The sequence below is a fragment of the Lepidochelys kempii genome, chromosome 18 (genome assembly GCF_965140265.1).
Source record: "Lepidochelys kempii isolate rLepKem1 chromosome 18, rLepKem1.hap2, whole genome shotgun sequence".
Lineage (NCBI taxonomy): Eukaryota > Metazoa > Chordata > Testudines > Cheloniidae > Lepidochelys > Lepidochelys kempii.
Window position 1 is genome coordinate 3,169,349 of NC_133273.1, and position 19,684 is coordinate 3,189,032.

General features: G+C 46.5%; 1 protein-coding gene across 4 annotated transcripts in view; it reads left to right on the forward strand.

Annotated features, from left to right (window-relative positions):
- Nucleotides 1–19,684, forward strand: part of TMEM269 (transmembrane protein 269) — a 45,552-nt gene that overhangs the window by 14,485 nt on the left and 11,383 nt on the right. For 2 of the 4 annotated variants that reach the window (XM_073317200.1, XM_073317199.1), the window contains 2 exons: nt 9,889–10,036; nt 15,077–15,174. In XM_073317200.1, coding sequence (XP_073173301.1) covers nt 9,889–10,036; nt 15,077–15,174 — 246 coding nt within the window. Of the gene's footprint in view, nt 1–8,287; nt 8,399–9,888; nt 10,037–15,076; nt 15,175–19,684 lie in introns of all 4 variants that reach the window. The other 2 variants (XM_073317201.1, XM_073317202.1) reach the window with 2 other exon arrangements.

Sequence of the window (19,684 nt, forward strand, 5' to 3'; positions counted from 1 at the left end):
TGCTGATTAATCACCCTTTGGGAACTTGATGATACTGAAATTCCCTTATCAGAATTATGTTCTTTAAAACTTGCATGCATGACTGCTGGGTGACTTGCATGGGTTTTTTCTTATCTGAGAAAATAGCATTTAAGTATTGAGCTGTTAATGAATTATGTAGGTTTTTGCAAATACAAGTTAGCTCTTTGGGTCTACCAACCTTGATGTCCCTTTTAATGGGATTTACTGAAGGAAAATGTATTGATCATAGCATCTAAGCATGCTGGCTTTTCTGAAGGCTTGTCTACACTACCGCGCAGGGTCAGTCTAGGATATGGAACTTCAGCTACGTGAATAGCGTAGCTGATGTCGACGTACTCAGATCTACTTGTGGTAAGACGACAGCTGACGCTCTCCCATCGACTCAGCATGTGCCTCTCGTTCTGGTGGAGTACCGGAGTCGACAGAAGAGCGTTCAGCGGTCGATTTATCGCGTCTATACCTGATCCAGCAGGTAGTGTAGACAAGCCCTGAGTTTAGCTCTCCAAATTGGGGAGAGTGGGAGGAGTTACTTTAATTTAGTCTGACCACAGTTTCTAGGGGTTCTTAGACTCAGCCTTTGCATCAACCCATGCCAGCTGTTAAAAAGCTCTGAGGCTACCATAACAAAGCTCATGTTTTGAAACCTAGATGACGTTTTTTCAAGTACAAGGTGGTGATCCAGAATATGGTAGGTTCCTGATGGACAGGAAGGCCCCTCTGGGTTGGAAGCACAAACAGTTGCTTCACTGGAAACAAAAATAGCAGTTTACCACTTAATCTTCATCGGAGTCTACTGCAGCAACATTATTCCAAGAAGCAAAATCTCCTATCCTGCCATTTACCTATGAGACACGTTTCCCCTATTCCTTTGCAAGTCACTCCGATTCCCTCTTACCTAGTGGAGAATTGTCACTGTTGGTATAAAACTGAGTGAAGGGGACCAAAAAGGGGTGTGTGTCACCTTAACAGGCATACTTTGGATCTGAACCTGTAAGAGAGGTAGGTCACCAATATTCATAAACTATAAAACTACCTCCTGCAGGGCCAGGATCTCAGCTGGTGCAAATTGGCGCAAAGTCATTGGCGCTACACCTGTTTACATCACCTGAGAATCAGGCCCACAATGGCTTCCTGGCAGGTGAAACTGCATGCTCTTAGAATTGACTTTGAATTTGTTTCCCCTGCTCAATGGCACCACTTTGAGCATGCCCAGCAGGGACACTGGAAAACCTTCTAGAGCCTTCACTGCTCTCCTCTTCCTTTGCAGAGTTTCCCCTAAGCTCTACGGAGGGGTTGATGATGTCATTTTCTGCACCAACTCCTCCATTCATCCCTGTTCCTTAAAGACTTTGCTCCCCTCTTAACCAGCTCTAAAACTAACTCCACAGGGAGCCAACTACGCTCTATTGTACATTTGAGGCTGCATATTCGGACATCTGGGAACTTGTCCACACCTTTACCTAAAATCTTGGGGGAAACCCTGCATTATCTCTTGTCACTTCCTTTTCAATATGCCAATGTGTAAATTTATGAGAAATAACTATATTCATTTCAGCCAGAAGAGTGCCTCCTGCTAGACTTACATTGGATTTGAATACGATCTAAACCTATCCTAGAACTATTTTATTGTTTTAAACCTCTTTCTGACTCTTCTACTGTGGATCATCCGAGCTTGGCTATCTTGTTTTCAGTTTATACGAAGAGGCATGTTTGCTCTCTGTCTAGCTGTTCCTGCAGGAAGCCACAAAAAGCTACAATTTTGAAAGCCACGTTAAACCATGTCACAATTAAAATAAGCCAGCCGTGCAAGAAGCCCACTTGCATAGTACTGTGTGTACTGTGCACAAAGAACCCCCGTTCCCTTTTTCAGACACTTTCTTGGCACCATCGAGTGTTAGCTGGATGGAGAGAGACAGAATTTTTCTTCAGATTCACTAGGGTCTCAATATCATTTTGCTGAGCTAGCATTTTGTTTTTTAAATTCAAGATTGGAAACTCGGAGAAAAGACTATTTGAAGTGGGAATTTCCACAAGAAGATTTTCTCTGTAGAAGGGTATAGGTTAGGCAATATGTTGCTTGCAACCTGGATGACTTAGTGAGGATTTGCCTTCTTGGTCTGTCTTGGGACAATTCATGTATAATGAGCTCATTGGCTTGGACAGCTCATGTTGGAAATGCTCCAAGAACCAGAGGCATTCTCCTATCTCTCTAGCAATGGTGTTCTGTATTCGGAAATAGAGGCGCCCAAAGTTCCTGCTAAGCTGCGCGGCCACGCAGCAAGCTATAAAGGGCAGCACAGGTGGGGGGAGGGGAGCAAGTTGGGGAATGCAGGGCTGCCATGGGCCTCTGCCCCTGCCCCAGAGCTGCTGCTGGTGGGGAGAGGGCTGGGGGGAGTCCTCTGGCCCCAGGCCCAGGACAGCCTGCATCCCAAACTCCTCATCTCTGGCCCCACCCCAGAGCCTGCATCCCCAGCTGGAGCTCTCACCCCCGCACCACAACCCTCTGCCCCAGCCCTGAGCCCCCTTCTGCACCCCAAACTCCTCATCCCTGACTCTTCCCCAGAGCCTGCATCCCCAGCCCTGAGACCCCTTCCACACTCCTAACCCCAATCCCACCAAACATCACCTCCATATTGGTACACATAACAAAATTCATTCTGCCCATGGATGGGAAAAATTAGAGGGAAGTTGCAGGAGCCCAGCCTGCCTTTGGCCTCTACTGAGAACTTCTACTGACTTCCACAGGAGAGGCCCATGTGCATCCAAAGGTAGAATGTGGCCCATATGGCATGGGGACCTGATCTGGCCCCATTGGAAAGACTCATTGACTTCAGTGGGAGCTGGATTGTGCCTTTAATGTGGGGAGGCTAGACTGCCTCACACCACGCCGGACACACTGAGCCTGATCCTCCTGTCACACTGGGGAAACGTTGCTGAAGCCAGTGGAGTCTCATTGATGCGATAGGAGAATCAGGCCCTGTGGACATGGGAGTGGGATGTTGATAGTTAACACTCATTGGTTGAATGTTTTAACCTCCTTCCCCCAAGTAATCACAGTTGATGCAAGTGTACACAGGTTATTGTGAAAGACACTGCTCAAAAGTGGAACAAACTTGCCTTACTGGAGGCCAGTGGATAATCCCTTTTTTACAACAGAAAGGTAAAGAAATGCCAATTTCATACTTGGATTTGTTTTTTTGTTTTTTTTTTTGGTTTGTTTTTAAAACCCTTTGAGCACCCTCTCTCCATGTTCTGTTACTGCTGATGCCAGCAGCCGGCCATTGTGATGCCAAAAGCATCGTTGGATATCAAGATTCTGATCCTTTTGTTGCTGCTTTTCTCTGTTTTCACTGATTGTTAAAATCCAAGATTTCTGCTGGGGAGGATTCCTGTCTGCAACAACTCTGAGGTGGTTAGTAACCCCGCAGTTCATATTGGGCCGGGAGGTTTCATTAATTCGACAGGGCTCTTCAGAAGAACTAAGTTTTAACTCTTGGGGGATGGGCTGATATTTAACTTGAAAGAGAATAATAGGAGAATACACTTCTGTGGGCCACATCCGTCAGCCCTTATTCTGACCACTGAAGGTAATGGACTGGATTCAGATCTTATTTAGCCTGATGTACATTGAAAATGACAAGTAATCCTGGCAGAGTTACTCTGGATCTACACCAGCAAAACTCCGAGACAATCCATTCAAAGGGGAGTTTGGAGTAAGGATTTAGCTTATTTAAACTAAATGTCTGCCCTATTTTGTGACATGGCTGAAAGGAGTTAACGTAAGTCTATGGGCCTGATTCTCCTCTCACTTTCCTCCGTTTTACAGCACTGTAACTCGACTTCAGTGGAGTTACTCTTGTTTTTTGCTCTTACTTACACCAGAATGACTAATGAGTGATACTACTGCAAGTCAGTGGAAGTTAGACTTGTATGCATCTGGTGAGATGAATCAGGTCCTATAACTTGAGGGCCCAGTCCAGTTCCATTAAAGTCAATGGCAAAACTTGTGTTGACCTCTATGGGAGCAGGGAAATGAGAGGGGAGGAAGAGGACAAATAATTTTAAAAGTTACACTGTGGAGTCCATTCTCTGACACGCTGTCGAACTCCGTTGGCATAAATAGGCATAATGTGTGTGCTCAAGGTTGTCTCATACGTCTAGTGAATTATCAGTTTTGATGGCTGCTTTGTTGGATAACTACCAAGAATATCTATCTAAGCATCTTGAAATTCACCAGGTAGCTCTCAAGGCTACTCACTTGTGATCTGACTGAAGACCATCAAGCTGGCTGCTATTGCGGCGCTGAGGAATATATCCTGCTATTTTTTCCTGACACTACTTTCCAGATGTTATGGGCTGAAGAAGGGTCAGTGATGACAGTTCTGAGGCTACTTTAATAAGGCTGGATTTTCACTGATGTCACAGTACGGGCTTATAATAGGTTTAGAGTTCTTTATTTAATGGCCTGACTTAATTAGTCCCCCTGCAACTATGGAGTGACGCAAAGAATTAACCTATGTAAACAACCCTGCTCAGCCCTCCTTTTTAAGACCCCTCTTCTGAATGCCCTAATTTTGGTTCAGGATATGGTGTTTTCTCAAACTTATCTTGTAAGAATGAGGTTATAAAGAGTGAAAGTCATCCTAGTGCAGAGGGCCTAAACAAGGCCCCTTGTTACGGGTCTAGAGGTGTACTGGAGTTTATACAGGCCCCCTTGGGATTGGGGTGACATTGATCCCAAGAGTTAGCCAGGGTTAGTGTGCAAAGGCTGGATCCTTCAGGGCTTTCTTCTGCAAAGCTTCATTAAAGTCAGTTGGAGCCTTTCCTGAGTAGGGAATGCAATATCAGGCCCTAAATGAGTGTAAGTGAATGAAGACATCTGGCGTGGGGGATTTATTTATACCCACGTTGCATGGACGTGAAGGACTGCACAGGGCATGAGTCTCACCTCCTCTGTATGGTGATGTAGCTCCGCTGACATTAGTGAGTTACTCTGGGTTTGTACCAGTGTGCGTGAGGGGAAAATCAGGCCTCTAGGCCTTTGGTAGGTTTCTGTTAACGCTCAGTCAAGACCCTGTTGTATGCTCCCTGTGAAAATAACTGTTTCATAATAAATAAAACTTGAGCCAGTATCAGTGGTAGAATAAAAAAAAACCAGCAAGCCGCTGCCTGGCAGATTCAGTTCAGAGGTTCTGTTTCTTCTGAAGAAGCTCATAATGTGGGAGAACAGCTGTTGTACATCAAATCATAATAATGAAAAAAAAATCCCAGCAGAGATCTTGGATGTTTTTAAATTTTGGACTTGTAACGGTATTGGCATCTAAGGAAAAGACACTTGCAAGGCTCATTCTGGGAATTTTCTAGCATGAGCCAGATCCACCTGTGTGTCTGAAGACAAAACACTTTCATGACATTTGCAATAATTTTCGGCCTACCTCTCAACTGTGACAGAAAATCATAGAGATGGGGAAAGGTCCACTTGGTATGGGGTGAGAACAGGTGTCCTATCAGGGGTTGTTCCTTAAATAGATTTAAGTATTTTGTTTAATTCAGCTGGAAAAGCTGAAGGAGTAAAACTGAATATCCGTGGTTAGATTTTTAAATTTAATACGCTGTGAGGGTCTCTTGTTAATGTTGCATCTGTTGCATTTGGCTGCATGTTAGTTGCTGAATTCCAACAAAAGCAACAAATAAAATCAGGTGGGTGGTGATTATTGAGTAGGGGCAGGGGTGTGTGTGACTGCGCAGTGTTCAATACACTAGGCATTCAAAGGCAGAGGGAATAGTACCTGATGATGAAATAATTTATAGGCAAAGAAGTCTTTTTTTTGTCTTTAAACATCACAGATGTGTTCCATTTGAGAGGTATAGTATGAACTGTGATGTCCACTTATTGCACCAAACTAAGGAGCTGTTAACTGGTGTTTTGGGATATGAATGAAGAGAGCTGTTCACTTAAAATACTATTTTAGCACATAAAACATGCACTATATTATGCCCATCTTGCCATTGTGCCTCCAGAGTATGTTGCTAAACAGGATCTGGCTGGGTCTGTACCTGAATAGGAATCCTCCAAGGATCATCTGAGGTTCTTCTGCAAAATTACATAGGGAAGACAAAAATTTCATCTTGGGTAGACCCCAAATCCAGGTAGGGAAAGGTCAAGATATTTTGCAACTCTCCCTACAACATGACTGCACTGTCCTTGCAATAGAGAGGGAGAACAAGCTCCCTTCTAATTGAGAGAGGAAACGAAGTCCCGGTGCTAAAGGTTCCTGCTGGAATATGTAGAATGCAGGTGAATTAACATAAAACAAAGCAAACTGGTACAAAGCGGAATGTGTGTAACCCAGGAAAACACTCTGCAGGCTGGAATGAGTGGGTCTCAGAATAGAAGGCTCAGTCTTTCACTCTGGGTGATACCCACCCTGTATGGAGGGTCGCTTGCAAGGCACTCTGGTGTTCTTAAGTCCTACATAAACCCTATTTTCAAGAGTTAAATGGGATTTAAATGGTACATAGGCCCTTGCAAGTGGGTCTTCTGCCCCAGGCTTAGTTTCAGTTGCTGAAAACCCAGAGCCCCAGTTTTCAATGGAATGCCCAATACAAGATCTGATGCCAAGTCGCTTGTAACATACAAAACTACATTCAAGCCTAGTACAAACCCATTAAAGTCAATGGTGTTACAAAGGGATGAATTTTGCTCCAGAGAAGAAAATGAGCGATTAAATAAAATGATTGAAACTGGCTTCTTACCATTGGCTGCTGTTTTCAGTTCCCATAGTTGCACAAAGGTGGACAAGTTAGGGCAGGGGCATTTTTTTCTTTTGTTCCTGCCCTTCCCTGCTGTTCTGTGGTTTTGGTTTTTTTTTGTGCATATAGGCGGCCTTCTATTTCTTTGATAAACAGTGATATTGGAGTCTTTACATTACTGAGATGAAAAGTTAAAGTGCAATTATAATCTATTTAAAAATGTTATTTCTTTATTGCTGTTCCCAATCTCCAACCAGCAGCACAATTAAAAAAGCACTCGAGATAGAGAGACAAGACTCTTCCCTTGGTTGTATCTACTGAATTGTGTGGGAGTGCACGGGTGTAATCTTGTAAACAGCCTTATCCCTGCAAATATAATGAGCCAGTATCACCAGTACATTTTGTATCACCACACCACAGTCTTCAACAACCATTTAAACCAAGTTTGCAACATAAAGGAGCTAGGTGGCTGCAAACTTGGTTTAAATGGTTGTTGAAGACTGGTTTATTGCTGCTTTTAATCATTGTAACAGTACAGAGCAGCCAAAGTGAGGTGGCAAATTTGGTCCCAAATCTACAAATAGACATGCATTTAATTCATATGGAATCACCTCGATTTCTTTTATGTTACTTGCCTCTCTTTCCATGGTGTCTGTAACCTTTGACATTTCTCTTAGCTTGTGGTAAAAGAGCACAGCCTACAAAAATGGAACAGATGCTAAATGAACCAACAGCCCAGCTGTTCAGCTTTTGATGGTTACAAAAGAATCTGTCCTTTACATTTCATTTCTTACAGAATATTTTTCAGGAAGTTCATTTGAAAATTTGGATGTAATTGACTGCTCCCCACAAGCCCTAAGTACAGGAAACATTTTTACTTTGGGAGATCTGTTAGTAGGTATCTCATTTCAGTGATTCGTGAGCATTACTTTGACAATCAGTTTGGTTTTAGTCAATCAAACATTTCAAATGCACACACTGATGTAAATGGTGCCTCTTCTAACCAATTTTTTGCTGTGTTTTATGTTAATCTAAATGGGGTTGTTTCTAATGTGGGGTAAATAGACTTCGTAGTCCTCCAGGTGCATGTTTTATCTGCTCAAGTATTAGGTTTAAGTGGACTAGTTCCCTCGGTTCCTCTGACTTTGCCTAGAATGGACACAGCTTTACAGTTTTGATGGGATGTTTAACAGTTATTTTTTAAAAACTAACTTGTGCTTTTGTACAAAGATCAAGCAAGTGAGCAGGCCGCTGAAGTTTAAAAAGAATAAGCCTGACTGCAGATGGTACCTCCAAATGGGGGCCCAATGGCTGCCTCGTGGGAAACTTGTTTTCACGAGAGAAAGTGCTAGTGAAACTTTGATAAAGATGTGTCTTACACGTTACTGGCTTTTACTGTATTGTCCCAGTATGAGCCTTGGGAGGGCTTGAAGGGAGGGCGGTAAAGCCGTATACACCAATCTGACTCGTTTCACATTGATGGCTTTTGCTCTGACATGCTGTTTTCTTTCAGATGAAGAATCTCATGAACTTGCCTGGCTTTGGAAACACGTCAAGGGCAGGGTGCAAAACACACTAGTAGGACATGACCCTTAACCTTTTTCTCTAAAGAGTAGCCCTATAGGTATATAAGATAAATAGAGCTTAAAACGTGGGGTTGGTTTTATTGTAAGTTTTGGTTTTTGGTTTTTTTCCTAAGTAAAAATGTTTCTTTTAGTGGTTGGGTGTGGGGGAGTAAAATAGAAACAGCTTTAAGAATTTTCTGATAAGCTTTTTAAAAAAATGCATATTCAATTGTATAATTGTGGCACATGGTTATAGAATGGGGTGAATGAAAGCCACTGGGGCAGCTGGGCTGAACATCTGAAGAGTGAATTGCTCATTTGTGATGTTATCTCTGGCTGCGGTGGTTTAGAACTCAACTGATGTGGTCCCCCCCCCCCCCAATGTCTTGCAAAACTAACGTGCATAAACTCCCATCACTTTCGGCCAGCACAAGCCCTATGCTCCATTTAAACCCAATTTTGATGACTTCAGTGGTGCGTAGGCTTTGTGCTAGCCCCCTGCACAGGAATGTCCCCTTCCTATGAATAAAAAGTCTACAGAGGTAGCAGTTCTCCTGGACTACTACCTGAGATGACATCTTAATGTTGCAGTCTTTCCTCCCCTCTGTAACATGCTATTCAGGGGAGCGGGGCTAAAAGGACAGAGGAAAGCAAAAGGCATCTATCCCTATGAATATATACAGGTGTGCATATATAAGAATGCAAGGGCTGCAACTGGCCAGATCATCGCAAGTGAGTGAAGCTGAGCTGAGTGAGGACATGCAGTGACTAGAAATTAGGCAGGTGTGAAACTATAAGGCTTGAAAGTGCATGAAAATACTCTGGGCAGCATGTATGGTTTTTAAAAGACAACTCTGGGAGCTAATCTCATGTTAATCGTCTCATGATGTGGGGCAGAAGGGCTACAGCCAGGCTGGCACTTCAGCATTGACAGCTGCCAAAGGAAGCACCAAGATGAGTGCTGACCCCTTTAATGGCAGAGGAACTGCTGGCTGTCTCGGGTCTCCCCACGAAGAAGAGGAGTCAGGTACTAATTTACACACCAATAGCCGGAAAACTCCCCTCTTTGTAAGGCTGTCCCAAAACAAACTTTTTTGAAGGAAGGATCTAAATATAGAGCATTGGAGTTGCGGGGCACTAGTCCTTGTCCCTGTTCCACCACTTTTGCATCAATTCTTTAAAATCCAAACTGGGCTGCGATTGGTATTTAGTGTTTTATTGGCTTTACTTTTATTTAAGGAAAAAAACCTATAAGGCCAAGAAGCTCCTGTCCCCTTGTAACAGCTGTTCTGTGTCCCAGGACACATTGCAATAGGATCCCTATAAGAAACCTAGCTCCATGTTCACACAATAAAATCAGCCTTCTCTAAGACTCCCTCAGCTTGACCCTAGACGCGATTCACAGATACTTGGGGAATTTAACTATAGACTCAACGCTGATCCATTGGGCCTCTCCTGTTCTTCAAGGATCTGTGCTTAAATAATTTCCTTTTGAAAGGCAGCCGCAAAGGTCTTCTCGTCCTGACTCTCTCCCCCTGCTGGGTTCCAGGTATATTTCACCACTTTAAGAAGCTGTTCCTGAGTGAGCAAGCAGGCCGAGCCCAGGCTCTGGAGTTTGTCCGCAAGAATGTCGCCAATGCCCTCTCTGTGGCTAACCTGATCATGGGTCTGTCTTCCATCCTCTGCAGTCTAAATGGGTATGTCTGGGTCTGGGGCTTCACACAGTGTCGTGATTTCATGGGAAGGACTGCATAATTGGCAGGGGTGGAGGGAGGGACAGGGAATCCGCATTATAATCAATGGCAAAACTTCTGTTTGCCCCACTGGGGGAAGGGTCTGGGCCGGTAAGGCCATCTTTACGTTTGAAAAGACTACAGGGGTGTGAATGGCAGAGTGCACCAAAGGTCTGCACGCTAACTGCCCCGTGGACACTCCTGCTGCAAACCAAAAAGGACCGAGTGCACGTGAATTCAGTCTTTCCACCAGGACTGTGTTAATGTGAACTAGGAACCTTTTAGTTCACACCCACAGCGTGCGCAGGGGGCAGCTAAAGAGCCGCTCTGGTGAGCTCTGCAGTTCGTACCCCCGTAGCTGCACTGCGGTGCTGTGTAGACAAACCATTTGCTAACAGGTGTGCATTTCAAAACGTGACATTTTGTCCTCGTGTGGGCGTGGCCTAAGGTGACCAGGTTGCGTTGATGTCCCCTGACATCTCCAAGGTGACGGCTATCGGCGCTGGTGAGGGGTGGCTGTTGCCACAAGGTATTTCTGTGCTATGTCCTGCCATGATTTATACCCTCTGCCCCCTTGTGGACTTCAGTGGAATGCCTGGACTGTAAATCAGGATAAGAATTGGCCTATGTACCGTAAAATTCTCTGCACTGCATTACCAGTGTGCTGCCAAAGTATCTCCTCTAGGCTCAGTAAGCAACACGGTAGGTAGGAAAGAAAAGAGACCTGACGAGGTAACAAAACAGCAAAGTGATTGAAGAGAGTTAAACAGGCACAGGGGAATATATTCAAGGTTGTCTTCCTCCTGTAGGAGTGGGAATTTCCATCAATTTCTGCAGGATGCCAAAGGGGCCTTTACTTATACATTGTCCTGTAAGGATACCCAGCTAAAAATATTCCTTGAACTTGTTAATTTATACGGTGCATCCGGAATTGACTGCCCAGTCCAGCAGCCCTACTCAGATACAGCTCCTGTTGACATCACTGTAGAGATCTGCCTCAGTTCAGACTGCTAACTCGGGGTCTGAAATCTCATCGGGGCTTGTCAAACAGGGAATCGTGTCTGCTCATAAAATAGAATAAAAAGGAAAGAGGTGGTCATCCCAGACTTTTGCCCTCCAGGCAAACATTTGAAATGTTCTTTGATAGAACAACAAATAGCACTGCATGGCCTAAGAGTTATTTCCATGTGATATCACTTTTGTGCTGTTTCGTTCAGGAGGGGGAATCCCAGGGAGACACTTTCCTGGAGCAGAGCCAACGTGGCAGTCTAGTGTGCAGTTGTTGCTCTCCTTAGCTTCACTTTAAGCCTGTCTGCAGCTACAAAAACAGAGTTGGAGGCTTGGTTACAGCTCAGTAAAAGGGCTGGTTTCTTAGTCCCTGTCACGGAGTCCCTGGATGATGCTCTGGAACTGCTCCCCATGAAGCCAGTCAGGACTCTGGGGCAGTTGCCTTCCTGTGAGCAGCCTGTCTTCAGGACACACAGCTCACACAGCTTCCACCTTCCTGGGTCTGACCTCGGAGCATTCAGCCTACTCTGCCCCTCCGTGCGCTTCCCATTGCGAGTCCACTCAGGCGGGCTCCTGGGGAAGCCAGAGGGTCCTGCACCCCAACTCCGCAGTCAGACGTGACTCTCAGCCAGCCAGTAAAACAGAGGTTTATTAGATGACAGGAACATGGTCTAAAACAGAGCTTGCAGGTGCAGAGAACAGGACCCCTCAGCTGGGTCCATTTTGGGGGGCAGTGAGCCAGACAACCACATCTGCCCTTCACTCCATGTCCCAGCCAGCCCCCAATTGAACCTCCCTCCAGCCCCTCCTCCTCTGGGCTTTGTCCATTTCCTGGGCCAGGAGGTCACCTGATTCCTTTGTTTTCCAACCCTTTAGCTCTCACCTTGCAGGGGGGAAGGGCCCAGGCCATCAGTTGCCAGGAAACAGGGTGTCGGCCATTCTCTGTGTCCAGACTCCTGCACACCCCTGCCCTCTAGGGCTCTGCAATGATCATACACCCTTACCCCACCACCTAGATACTTAAGAACTGCCTAGGGGAAACTGAGGCACCCCCACACTATTCAGAGGAAACATTAAGAACAGTCCCACTTTGTCACAGTCCCCCATAGTGTAAATTGGCGTAGTTCCACTGACTAGAGTAAAGCTCTGTAATTGAGCTTTGGTCACATGCCAGGCTTTAGCTTCGTTATGTGACCTGGTTACAATACGGCTAGCTCCTGTCCACACTACAGATCTGATCGTGGTGTACATGACTCTGTTGTGGTAACACAGATGGCTCCCTAATGCACAATTTATGTTAATATTAAAAAGAAAAGGAGTACTTGTGGCACCCTAGAGACTAACCAATTTATTTGTGCATGAGCTTTCGTAAGCTACAGCTCACTTTATTGGATGCAACCGATGAAGTGAGCTGTAGCTCACGAAAGCTCATGCTCAAATAAATTGGTTAGTCTCTAGGGTGCCACAAGTACTCCTTTTCTTTTTGCGAATACAGACTAACACGGCTGTTACTCTGAAACCTGTTAATATTAAAGTGAGGGGGGAAGGGAGATGTCAAGGAATAGAGCCCCCAAATTTAGGTTTGGGTGTTTTTTAAACAAAAAACTTAGTCTATAAAATCAAAAGGAACATTTATTATTCAACACTTAGCTCAGGTGGGAGGAGATTCTGCTTTCATAACTGGAGGAGCTGAGTTCTATCCTGGCTGGCAGTGCAAAGGGCCAGGAGTTCACGGTATGCAGTGTAGTGAAAACTATGAAATTACAATACAAACATTTTGATCCATGGGGCAAACAAAAATTGTGCAAGAGAGAACATAATAGGACAACCCAGTACCTATTTTGGATATTTCTATAACACCTATTACTGTCGTTTCTAAGTGGTATTAAACCACACAATTTGGGGTTTGCACCCAAATATCCCATTTATGAATAGAGGTCTACTTAAATCATGGAGAAATCACAAATTTTTCACGAGTTGGTCATGGCATAAATAGCAAATTTTGCAGATGTCTTCAGACGTCAGCATTTCTCAAACAGGAGGTCCTGACCCAAAAGAGGGTCTCAAGACTATTGTAGCGGGGGCATGAGAGCAGTAGCTGGGGGCTGGGCACCCCGCTCTGAAGGTAGCGCTGCTGCCAACAGAAGTAAGGACGGTTCCCTTCTGTTGTGCTGCCTTCAGAGCTGGGTGCCGGCGAGCAGCCACCACTCTCCATCCGCCCAGGTCTGAAGGCAGCGCAGAAGAAAGGGTGGCAATACTGTGACCCCCCTACAATAGCAAGATTTCTCAGGGGAGACCAGATTTCATGGTGCATGACATGTTTTTCATGGCTGTGAATTTGGTAAGGCCCTTTTCATGAATCATATTTAGGAACCTCTGCGATCATCGAATGCCTGCAGGGAAATGTATTAGCTCTGTTTGGACGAGAGACGCTCACCCTTTCTCCCTCAAGGTGAAGTGAACACAACAAATTAGGTAGATGGGGATGACAGATGAACAGATACTCCTTGAAGGGCAGGGATTCTGTTGCCGTTTGGATACCACCTTGTACCACAGCAACCAAATGGAGATCGTACCTCAGCAGCCTAAGGGATGTGCCTGGTGCACAGGAATGAATAAATGCGGCGCTTATGAAAGCAGCGAAGCCATGAGTGGCGAGTGGAGCCCCACTCCACCCCTTCCCCTTGCTCCCCTCCACGGCCAGAGCCCTGAAACCACCCTGCCCCCCCCCCACTGCCAAAGGAGCCCCGTGCCAGCCGGAGCCCTGAGGGGGGCCCCCCAACCTGCTTAGAGGAGCCCTGGGCTGGCCAGAGCCACCGCGACCACACCTCCCCTCTGCAGACCCCAAGCCTCCCCATGGGAAAATTCAAAAGCTGTTGTCGTCTCTCTTCCAGAAGAGGAACCTGAGATTTTGCTATGCCCCATGCAGGTTCTGGGGCAGCTGAGAGGCGGTATGTCTTACTCAGCTTCCTGGGTTCATCTCCCTGGAGTCTAGCGAGTTACTGATGAACCCAGGAAGCTGAGTAGCACATTCCGCTGCCTCAGCCACCCCAGAACCTGCATGGGGCATAATAAAAAGCAAAAATTTCCCCCACCAAACCCACAACAGGGGTCCGGCAGCAGTGGCTGCACGAGGGGAGGCTGAGTCTGTTGTTCTCGCCGCCCATGAGTGATGCCTTGGCCAGATGTTACAGTAACTCCCAGAGCCCAGGAAGTCGCAGCACTGTACTGCTAGTCAGTATCCTGTTACTAAGTTGGACCAAATTCTGTCCTCCATTTACACCTGGGAGGGACAGAGATACAACTTGAACAAAAAGAGAGGGGCCCTTGGAAGGACAATGCAGGAGATCCATAGGCACGTTGGGGGGACATCAGCAGGAGAGTGAAGAGCTGTGGAGGGACTTATTTTGCGCTTCAAAAATGATTGCCCCCATGCTAAGGCATCTTGCAACGCTCCCCTGCCAAATCTGTTTTGGCTGCTTGATCTCCCTGGGAAGCTCTTACGCACTTTAATCCGGTTCAGTCAAGGCCATGCCATCCCGGACACACTGCTGACTGCCCTCCTCCTCCCCTGTGTGATTATCCTCTAATGCTTCCCTATTAAAGCCTATCAGCCCCTGCCTGTGGTCAAGGTCAAGGACGTCCCCTTCTTCCAAGGCTGAGCAAGTGGCATGTGTATGGAACAGGACTCTTGTCTCCCCCACATCACAGAGTGGAATTTGCTCCTCCCCTTCCCGAGAGCCTGTGTGAACAAGGCAGCAGGAGGTGCGGGCAGGCCCCTGGGAGAGCTACTGCTTGGGAGGTGGGAAAGGCAGCGTGTATCAGAAGATCTGGGCGTGAGCTCTGACTTCAGTCTCCTGCACTGATGCAGAGCCATGCACATTCCAGCTTCACAGGCTGTCTCCCAGCAACCCTGCTCTTGTTGCCTGTTATAAACCTCCGAACCTGACGTAGTCATGGAGACCCTAATGTCCTTCCCTTGCTCTTGTCCTCTAGGCAATACCACTGTGCTTGCTGGCTGCTCCTGATCGGGTTCCTGCTTGACCTAGCTGACGGAGCGGTTGCTAGGCAACTGAATGCTTGCTCAGCCCTGGGTGAGTTCCATCTTGTCGTCCTTTAGAAGCTCAGAATACGAGGCCTGTTGCTCAGGCTGTGAGACAGGCAGTGTCCAATCTACTTAATGAACAAACGAGACATAACAGGTGCACTCATCCCTGTCGGGCAGGATAAATTGCACCCTAGGGATAAAATTAGCCCACGGGCTGTATTGCTACCCCATCACTGCACAACCAGACAGTGGGTTTTCAAGCACAGAGACTGTTGTGCCAGGTAATCGTTACACACGTTGGTGTTGGGGGCTTCTTGCTAAACGTAGGGTCGTTTGCCTGTAGAATTTCTGAGATTTCGGTCAGGATTCTGTGCTTTAAAAGCATTCTTCAGAATCGCAGTTAGTCCCCAATTTGCCTGGAACGTATTAGAATCCAGAGGATTTCAGATTATGTCCTTTTTTAATTCTAGCCTTCCTTGTTGCAAATTGAAACACCAAAACTCAATAGCCATTAACATGGTGCCTCTCCTGGTAGTCAATCAGCAGCAGCAGTTTCTCCAGTCGTTCTCGTAAATGATGGCATTGCAGACAGGCCGTTATGAATCACTAAAACAACCATATCAGTTTGAGCTGTCGGTATGGAAAACACAGGTGGGGAGCAAATTCCGTGTGGGAGGGGAAAATAACAGGCCTTGACCCTGGCGTCTGGACATAGAGAGGAAACATACTGCATCCCTGTCCAGAGACTGTGGAATGGAGACTTCTGCTGCACTCTTCCCCTTGACTCCACTTCCAGTGGGGATCCACATATGTGGATGGGTGCTCTCCATTCATCTTCCACCATCAGATTGACTGCAAAGAGCCCTTGTTTCTGGCTTGGCCCAAGATCCATGTGAAACTCTGGAGTGGTGAGTCTTGCCGATGGGTGGGTTTAAAACCCTTCTAATTCTGCAGGGAGGCAACTTCCCTGTATCGCCAATAAATGATCTGATGGGGAAACTGAGAGAAACCTCCCTTAGTTTTCTATTGCCACCTGTTTTTTTTCCCACCCAACTATTTGGGCCATAGTGATTGCTCTACGTCAACTCCTGCAGCATGCTAATGGAAGAGTCTGTTTGGAGGCAGAGGAGAGAAATTGTATATTAGATCCAAATTTCCAGTGCAGTCCGCCTTCATCTGTTATCCTTCAGACCAGCGCGAAGAGAGTTATATGGTATGGTTCTAGGTTTTCCAGGCCTGCTGTACCACAGGAGTATGTGAATACAGAATCAGCCTTGCAAAGGCAGAGGGCTAAATATAGTATTCAAAAGATAAGTTCATGAGATGGGTAGGGATCTGGAGTCCAGTGCTACACTTTTAACCCACCCAAAGCCTCCACTGCAGTCACTGGGATCAGATTCGCCATTGCCCTGCACTTGGGGGAGTCTTTTACACAAGTGCAAAGTGAGTATAAACTCCCGCTCCCAAATCTGAATGGTGGCATTTAACACCTGTGTTGGACTGGTGTGAATGATTGCCCCAGGGCAACACTGAATTGGGCTTTGGGAGTGCAAGGACTATACAGCCAGGCCCCTGGACATTCCCAGGTTGTTTCTCTATGATGGACTCTCTGTGCCCCATGTAGGATTGTCCTGTGCATGTAGCCAGGTAAGTCCATGTTTGGGAGTAGAGCAGCATGCGTAGGGTTGAGCTGTGGACACTGCCTCCATCTGAGCAACTCGGCCTCTGGCCCCACTGGCTCACTGGTTTCCTGGGAAAAAGGCGTTGTGGTGCTCTCCAGGTTTGTTGTCTCTCAGCGACTCTAGATCAGGTGTGCTTGGTTTATAAGCAGCATTTTTCTAACTGGCAGCCCTGCCAGGTGCCCTTGGGAACCAGGAGTCAAGCTAGGTTGTTCCATAAGGCTCAGGGGGTCAACAGTTCTGACGATACGCAGGCCAGAACCGACTCCTGCTCCCTCTGCTGTAGCTTGGCTCTCCAGGGCCAATGGGAATGAAAACAACTACACTTATTTTAGTCAGTGAAGTTGGCAGATGAGGCTTTGATACACCCAGGGAGCATAGAAGAAGGTGCCAATTTTAAAAGAAAGGGTCTTCAGGGAAAACGAAGACCAAGTCCTAAAAACGGAGCTTGAACTCCTCTTCTCTTGCAGACAGTAACTCTTTGGGGCTGGGTTTAACTGTCTAGTGCAGTAAAAGTCTTTTGTGTCTTACAGAACAAATAATTGCTACTAATAATAATTTTGGCCCCCAAGACGAATGAAGTAAAAGTATCTGCTCGGGGGAGTAGAGTATCCAGAGCTTTAAACTTACAATAAAAAAACCCAGACCTCTGTCCTAGTACTCTTTCAGGGGAGGAAAGCAGAAACATAGGAAGACACCATACCAGCTCAGACCCCTGGTCCTTCTAGTCCTGTATTCTGCCCCTGACATGCCCAGCCCCATAACCAGATGCCTCAGGAAGGTGCACGAACCCTCTTGGCTGGCAGATGTGGGCTAATTGAACCTCCACGTGAATGTCTTGTTCTAACCCCATATAATCAGAGATCAGGCTAAGCCTTGCAGCATCCAGTTTTATATCCCTCCCTTCCAAAATTTCTTTTGTTAGCATTAGTTATTGTAATGCTGAATATTCTTGTTCTCGATCCCTTGTTGAATGTTACCAACTTCTTGGCCTCAACAACAGCCTAGCAATGAGTTTCACAGACTCAATGTGTAAATGAGGCCCACTGTGTAAAGGATTTTCTTTTATCAGTTTTGAATTTGTCACATTTCAATGTTATTGAATGGTCCCTTGTTCTGGTGTTATGAAAGAGCAAGAACAGAAGCTCTCTTAATTACCTTCTCCAGACCAATTCCTCTTCCTCCTTTCCTGCAGCACCTCCTGTCTCCCATAACTCTAGACTGTGCTGGTGCTATTTATGCCCTGTCCTTCCCCATTGACTCAAACCCATCTTGTGGTGGCACCAATTCTGGTGTCTCATGCTCTAGGGTGTGGTTTACTTCTGACTGTGCTGTGCACCAAGACACTTGCACAAGTCAATGGGGAGCCTCCACTGGAAGCTTGGCAAGTACAGGAAGTGGGGAAAGCAGAGGACTGCCTTTCTCTTAGCCAGTACTTGGTTAGTGCTGGCTCTGTCCAACTATCTGAATTGGCAGGATTAATTGTAAATGGTGGCTGCCTCCAGTACCTGGTAATCTTGGGAGTGTGGGACTCTGACTTGTCCTCAGGTGTGGGTGGGTTTGTGCCAGGGCAGGGAAACAGGTTATGCCTTTGACAGTCCTCAGCTGAAGTAAGCAGGAAAGTTCTTAAGCCAAAGGGCACCTACTCTTTGTAGATTAATAGACTCCAAGGCCAGACAGGACCATTGTGATCATCTGGTCTGACCTCCGATATTACACAGGCCAGAGAAGTTACCTAAAATAATTCCTAGAGCAGATATTTTAGAAAAACGCTGAATCTTGATTTTAAAATTCTCAGTGACAGAGAATCCACCACAACCTTTGGTAAATTGTTGCAGTAGTTAATTCCCCGCACTGTTAAAATTTTAGACCTAATATCCAGTCTGAATTTGTCTAGCTTCAACTTCCAGCCACTGAATCGTGTTAGCCCTTTCTCTGCTAGATTGAAGAACCCATTATTAAGCAGTTGTGCCCTGTGTAGGTACTTACAGACTGTGATCAAGTCACCCCTTAACCTTCTCTTTGTTAAGCTAAATAGATTGAGCTTCTTGAGTCTATCACTATAAGGCAGGTTTTCAAATCCTTTAATCATTCTCGTGGCTCTTCTTTGAACCCGCTCTAATTTACCAACATCCTCCTTGAATTGTGAGAACTAGATCTGGACCCAGGATGCCAGCAACGGTCACACCAGTGCCAAATGCACAGGTAAAATAACCTCTATTCCTACTCCAGAATTCCCTGTCTATTACTTCTTGGGGAATTTTGTGCCACTGTGCGTGCACAGAATTTATGTCCCCTGCAGATTTCTTTTCTTCCCCACAGAAAATGACTTTCTGATGAGGAAGCAAAGGGAAGCCACAAGAGCGGTCATACGACCCTCCCCAGCAGTATGTTTCGGGTGCCCAGGGCAGCTGGCAGAGCGGTAACTCACTGTGGGGCAGGGGATGGGATTGGGGAAGACCTGGCTGGTTGCTCCCACCCTGTGCTGGGCTCAGCTGCTAGTCCCAGCTGGGCTGGGGGGGACGGGACTTCCTCTTCCCCCCGCACAGCATCTGGGGCTGTGTCAGACCCACCCCCAGACTTCTCCCCCGGCTGTAGGAAGCTCTGCAAACTGGCCTTCCCCTTCTCCCCCTCACCTTCCTGCACTTATTGCTCCTCAGCTGCAGGGGAAGAGATCACTGTACAGGGAGCCGCTCCCCCATCCCCCCAACCCCTGTGCATCTAGACCCCCTCAAACCCAGACCCTCCTACCGAGCCTCCCGAGGCTCCCCCCACACACACAACCCCCCCCCCCGACAAGCCCCACTCCCCCTGCACCTAAACCACCCCAATGAGCCACCTGCATCCGGATCCACACCCTACTGAGCCCTAACCAGC